Raw genomic sequence first — 6,822 nt, forward strand, 5'->3', positions numbered from 1 at the left:
TTATTACGTTAATTTAGACATATGTTTGGAAAATGTTTTTGTTTGTTTAAATTCAAGTTTTTGTTTTTTTAAAGTAACGACCAAGCGGCCAGTGGCAGACAGTGAGTTAATCATAGCCTATGTTTGATCAATTTAGCCTTCTCAAATCATCACCACTTGACTAAAATAAAATCTATAGGCCTATATAAAATGCTTAAAAAAAACAATGTTAGTTTAAATGGTTAACCTAGATAAATGTGTGCTATTAGGAGCTTATCCAATCGTTTGTGCAGAGAAGCTAAAGCGCACTTTGCAGGACATGGAGTCGCCAGCACGATCACTTGCATTTTTTTCTTATAACAGTGGAAACAACCAGTCATTTTTGCTCATAAAGGTAAGAGTAATACATCATTCGGGACTGTTAAGGGTCTACTTTTATTTGTGTGCACTCACAATATCAGCATACGTTGTGCTTTTTTAGAAAACAAACAGGATACGCTTTCTGCTGTCTCGGTCTTGAGCAGGAGCGCTTCACAAAAATGAACCGAAACCCTGCAAATATTCCATTTTCCCTGGAGCATTCATCATGGTAATTACTTGCTGGCGTTTTGTGGCAAGCTTTGCGTGCGCTTTAACATGGAACTCTTCCAGCACTCGCTGCTGCTGGACACTAAACACCGTCCGAGCCACTCTTGACAGTCGCGGTAGCACGGTCTCGTGTTGTTTCCACCAGCGTGGCAAATATTTGTCATCACTATAATAATTGATGGATATCTAAAATATAAACATAAGGAGGAAGCAAGCCTGATGCCAGGCCCGTGTCTGAGCTATGACGTGAAAATTGTCCCGAAGCCATACATAAGTTGGGGCCGTTGGGCTCGGGCTGAAATGCAGGGCTCTAAAGCTTGTTGCATTTAAGCGGCAAAAATACACACAAAATGACACCAAAATGGCCATCCTGGATGGATATCTAAAAAATAAACATAAGGAGGAACCAAGCCTGATGCCTGGCCCGTGTCTGAGCTATGACGCGAAAATTGTCCCGAAGCCATACATAAGTTGGGGCTGTTGGGCTCGGGCTGAAATGCAGGGCTCTAAAGCGCCGCTTGTTGCATTTAAGCAGCAAAAATACACACAAAATTACACCAAAATGGCCATCCTGGCCACACAGTTAAATAAATGATAATATTCAGTGATGTGAAATGTGGAGTAAGGTCTGGCGCAGTTGCAGCTTGTACTTATTACTAAAACAAGAAAGCAAACGAGTAGCATTAATAGTCATTCATTTTAGTTAACATATGCTATGATAATTTGAACAGATTTTTATTCGTATTGTAAAATGATGGAACATTTAGGTCATGAATATTGTCTCAAAAGTCATGGAAATGTATTGGTTAAAAATGTGTACGAACCCTGATTGGATTGGTCCAAATGCTACAAGTTATAGGGTTAATGCGGGGAGTTAAAAGCCTGGAAGAGAATACTAGAGTGTTTGTTAGGCTGTTGCACCTGTAATTCAATTGTTCTGTGCTCAGAAATTGAGCCTCTTTTTGTCTGTCGTTCTTCAGACTAAATATTTATATTGAAATATGATAATATTAAGAACTTTTTGCGTTGGGGGGGACACAAGTGCTTTTTTTTTTTCAAAACTATGACCCCTAGCATATGCTGCAAAAAAGATTGCTGACGTCAACAGATTTTACTTCAAGACCTACCTATTTTTGTCAAACAACAAGCGATGCTGCTGCCTTTTTGAAGTCATTAATTACCCCCTTGTAATTTGGCTCTGAATCTCAGGCAACTGATCTCACTGCCTAGCAGATCTTTCTTATATAGTGTTAGTCAAATTATTTTCTCTATAGTGAACAAGTGATAGTTAGTTAGGCGTTGGAGACCTTCTTCATCTATAAAATGTTTGATTGGACAATTTCTCCTTTGTGAGTCATTGTTAAATAGAAAAAATTAAAGCCTATTTAAACTGATTACAAGCAGTTGTTTAATTGGGGATGGAACTAAACTCTGTGAAACAGTGGTCCTCCAGGGACAATGTTGCCCATCCCTGCTGTAGACTAAAACAACAACTTTTTAACTTTTATTGTAAAAAGGTTTTTTAACGGTTTTATTCTTTTATTACGCTTCTTAGGTTTACACAGTTGATTTAACCTGACGATCACTACGCCCATCACTGACTTAATGCTATTAGGTTCTTAAAGAGATACTCCACCCAAAAATGCATATTCTCTACTCGATTCATCACCAGATGTATATCACTTTCATCAGACATGAAGTGTATATAACACCAATGTAATTCTCATTTGTCCAGTCGCGTTACTGGGGTGACGATAGCCACAAGAATGAAGTGCAGGGCACCGTCCTTGACCGCGCTGGCAGAGTGCTTCACCGCTTCGGGGGATCATGGCATGAAGGCATCTTCTGTGATACACTTCCCAACCCACAATGCCTTTGGAAGCCCAGTAAGTGACCATGCACACAGTAGTCTTAATCTAATTCAACATCCAACTAAATGTAAATTGGTTGTCTATATTGTAATTCACAGATCCTCAACCAGATGATTACTTTGACTACTATGGCTTCTCCCAGTATGCCAGAGAGGTCAATGACCTGACGCCTGACATAAAGGATAAGTTGCCCCCGACAGACACTCGTTTCCGTCCAGATCAAAGGTATGTGGCCAGTAACTAGAGATAAAACAAGATCTGTTTGACCATTTGCACTGTAATCTGTACTTCCAAACAGTGTTGGGAGGTTACTTTTAAATGTAATAGGTTATAGATTACAAATGACCCTATTTAATATGTAATAAGTAGTGTAACTATTTCAATTACTTAATGTAACTGATTACATTTGATTACTTTTTGATTGCTTTTCTAGTGAATGTTTTCTACTGTTTATCATTTTCAAACATTTAAAGCAGGCAGGGTTATCCTTACAGTAGTACTCAACACTGATTACTGTCAGACAAAGTTCTTCATCACTTACATTAAAATTATAAGCACAGCCACCACAAAATCAGACATTAGCACCTCTTTTTACTTTGAGATCGCTCTGAGGTTAAATACGGATTTAAAATAACAAGATATAGTTTGAAAGCTATCACACTGTTTTTGAAGTCAAATCTTTATGACAGGCAGCACTGGCATCTAACAATGATTTGGAAAAAAAACTGTTAATCTTAAAAAATAAAGCATATACATAAAACCAAATGGGAAATCAAGCAGTTATTAAATAAGCATGTGTCCTATTCTGTGTCCTAAACTCCTGAAACATTGGTGTCATATTTTAGAGCAGTCAATGAAATTTGGGAAAGAAATCGATCAAATCTGTATGCGTGTGTTAAAATATTAAGATGTAACCCCCTTTGTAATCATTAGCATGTAACTGTAATTTAATTACACATATTTTCTCAGTAACTGTAACAGATTAGTTACATTTATTTTGTAATTAAATTACGTAATTCCGTTACATGTAACTAGTTGCTCCCCAACACTGCTTCCAAGACCTTGGTCAAAACAAAACCCATATAAATAGATTTTTTTTTTTTTTTAAATGAACGAGTTAAATATAGTTTGCATCAGTGATGAAATCAAAGTTTGCAAGATGTACTGAACACACATGACATCTAACTACTCCTAACGTTAATGCTAAAGCATTATTGCCAGTAAATAATTTGTAAAGATTGTCAGCATCACTTTTCTCTAACCTGCAATACACATTATTACAACTGTTAATCAACTGACTTTACGCTATTAGATGCTTAGATACTCAACCCAGAAATGCAAATTCTCTCATCTCATCACCAGATGTATATGACTTTCATCATATGGGATGTGTGATGTTAAGCGTGCTGTGAAATATTTTGTAACCATAATAATCCTCAGTTCTTCGGCATCACTTCTCACGTGAACTTCTGACACATACACTTGCATTATATGGATTTACTGAGATTTTCTAAACATTTTTCTTCAGTCTTTGTTTTCATCTAAAGAAAGTCAGTCTATACAGTGGGTACGGAAAGTATTCAGACCCCCTTAAATTTTTCACTCTTTGTTATATTGCAGCCATTGGACAGCATGTGGGTGAGAAAATAAGAGAATTTTCATTTTTGGGTGGAGTAAAGTTTTACTCATTGTACTTGGTATCTCATTTCAGTTATCAAAGTTTTGTATTTTGCCATTTTGGTCAAATTTACTTGCATGTCATTGTTTTAGTGCTTAGAACATGGCAAGTGAAGATATTGAGATGGCTGGAAAATGTATTTGAGTTAGCTATTTATTTTCCTTTCAGGCTTCTTGAAAAGGGCAAAGTGGAAGAAGCAGATAAACGCAAGGATGAAATAGAGGAGAAACAACGTGAAAGACGTAAGGCAATGACCAAGAGGGGTGAAGAGCATGTTCCACGTTTCTTTGTGTGAGTCCCAGTATTTATTCCATATTTCTGCTTCTAAAATCTGCTGGCAATGTGAAGCAATTAATTCAGATTAATTAAATTAAATTATTATCCTCAGATTAGTTAAATATGCCAGAGGACCACATATGTTAATGGCGTATAATCTGCAGATAACATATTTTTAAAAAGCCATGAATGTCTGCATATTCAGAGTGAATCAACAGATGATTCATGAACTACAGTAATACCATTAAAGTGGAAATGTAAAGACCTTATTTAAAACAATGTACAAATATTTGTCTTCCATCAGAAAAACCTTAGATCACGCTGGAAGAGAGGCGTGGGTGACAAATGGAATTTACTGGAAGATTCGAGAAAATCCAGGATTTGCCAGCACTGAAAATCTGGATTTGTGGTGTTGATGGAATTTAAGTCCTGCGATTTATGATCTACCAGTATTCTGTTAGCGAAACTCATGAATTTTGGCATGTCAGTATGGTTAGTGTATATATATAATTATATTTTATATAACGGTTGTGAATTTTAGTATAAACCATAGACTTAAAAGGCAATGTAGGAATGGAGTTTCAGTGCTTTTTAATCTAAATTGTGATATTCCTAAAGCCATACCACCCTCATTTTTAGTGATTAACACACACCTATTTTTAAATCATCAAAAATACTCTCCATATTATGTGTAATGAATAGATGTCTTAAAAATATTTTTCCCCCTTTTTTTAAAAAGTATTTTTTTATTGAAAGATAAGGTCTAATGTCAGGGACTTTGATATACATAATAGAATTTAGTACAGAATGTTTCCCATTTTAATAGACCTGTACGTGTAAATTATGCATGTCTATACTGTTTGCTGTAAGTTATGCTTTTTACCAGATGGATTTAATTATTTCTGCTAGAAAATCTTGCATGATCTCGCTGTATAAAATGCTTTGTGCAAATTAATATAATTAAAATGACATGTTTCTTTTTGGAGTTTCAACCAAATCTACTGAAAATATTTTGGTGAAAAGTGTAATTGGGTTATGTGCAATTTCTTATATGAATGCATTTCCAATCAGACTTGAATAAATATAAATTAAATTTGAACAAGTTTGCACTTGTTTTTGCCATCTGAGGGGGAGGAGGAAGGAGAGCTCTGAAAGCATATACTGAAAGGAGGAGTAAATACAGTGGAGGGAGAGAGAGAGGACTAGGCCTTGGGACACTTTTTGTGCAGCAGTCGGCAGTGAAGCAGCTGCCACTTGTTTCAGGTTATTTTGTGAATTAAATGTTTTTTTGTTTGTTTTTTGGCATTTCCCACCTCCTCCTTCCCCAATTTTTTTAACTTTGTCACAGCTATTGTAAGAAAAAAAAAATGAAGTTGAAGATTTTGATTAAAAATTTCAATTGCAGCGACTAATTATGGCCCAATCCCAATTCTATTTTATACCACTACCCCTCCGCCTACCCCTTGTCCCTTTAAACAGGGGAATATTTTCACCCCTACCCCTTGACACTCTAACAATTGGGACACCAATTAAGCTTTAGCGTTAGTTCTGGCAGGTCACGTGAGTCAAGCTTGCATCAGCTGATTCTCAGCTGATCACATCTACCTATAGGAAAATGACACCTATCGCGTCATTTCTATATAAGCTGTATTCAGTATTATTCAGCAGCTTTTCAGCTTGCTCCGGAGCAAATTACCCTCCTCCATCCCCAGCTCCACCTTTTGCCACAGTCAGGACTTAGCTTTCTGATATTCCTTGCTAATCAGACTCCTTTATCTTGAATAAAGTGTTACACTTAAATATCATTGAGTACATTAATGATATCTGCGTAGTTCTGTTCTGTTAACCCTGGGGGGTTATTATTGCTGTTCTCCCTGCTCATTCATGACAGGCTGCATGGATGGGCAGGGAGGTTTTTGCCCAGAACAGAACCATACCGCCAAACCAAACTTTATGCTAAGTATCTATCATTTTGACGATAGTGGTCCTGACAGAACTAAGTCACACATCATCATACGTCGTCTAACTCCTACAATGCACACACACCTATGCTGGTGTGTATTAGAGCCTTTACCATTCTTTATTAATGCGCTGCTTACTGACACACACACACACACATATGTATCAGAGATTGCACAGCTCACACATCCAGGAGCAAAGAAACTTGTCAACGCTGCCCCACAACTTTTATTAATAACAGTTTAAATACTGAATCACTACGTTATATTTTCCAGCAACAAGAGGATATAATCGCTGTTTTTGAAGTAATCTCACTCTAAAAAGAGAAACGCACACTCATCTCTCTCGCTCTCGAATTGGCACTATTTGAAGGGTTTAGCGATTTATAATTATTGGGGGGACTAGCCCCCTCATTGTCTATGGTAGTTATCGCCCTGATCAGACATGAAAATGTTGTGGCGCTATCGTGCA

General features: G+C 36.8%; 1 protein-coding gene across 3 annotated transcripts in view; it reads left to right on the forward strand.

Annotated features, from left to right (window-relative positions):
- Positions 1–5,410, forward strand: part of LOC107563345 (oxysterol-binding protein-related protein 7-like) — a 61,074-nt gene extending 55,664 nt beyond the window's left edge. For 2 of the 3 annotated variants that reach the window (XM_016248199.1, XM_016248198.1), the window contains exons 19-22: positions 2,303–2,453; positions 2,537–2,663; positions 4,285–4,407; positions 4,697–5,410. In XM_016248199.1, coding sequence (XP_016103685.1) covers positions 2,303–2,453; positions 2,537–2,663; positions 4,285–4,407; positions 4,697–4,808 — 513 coding nt within the window. In that variant the 3' untranslated portion in view covers positions 4,809–5,410. The remainder of the gene's footprint in view (positions 1–2,302; positions 2,454–2,536; positions 2,664–4,284; positions 4,408–4,696) is intronic. The other variant, XM_016248200.1, reaches the window with a different exon arrangement.
- The last annotated feature ends 1,412 nt before the right edge of the window (positions 5,411–6,822 follow it).

The sequence above is a fragment of the Sinocyclocheilus grahami genome, unplaced genomic scaffold (genome assembly GCF_001515645.1).
Source record: "Sinocyclocheilus grahami isolate Dianchi unplaced genomic scaffold, SAMN03320097.WGS_v1.1 scaffold869.1, whole genome shotgun sequence".
In the NCBI taxonomy this organism is placed as follows: Eukaryota; Metazoa; Chordata; class Actinopteri; order Cypriniformes; family Cyprinidae; genus Sinocyclocheilus; species Sinocyclocheilus grahami.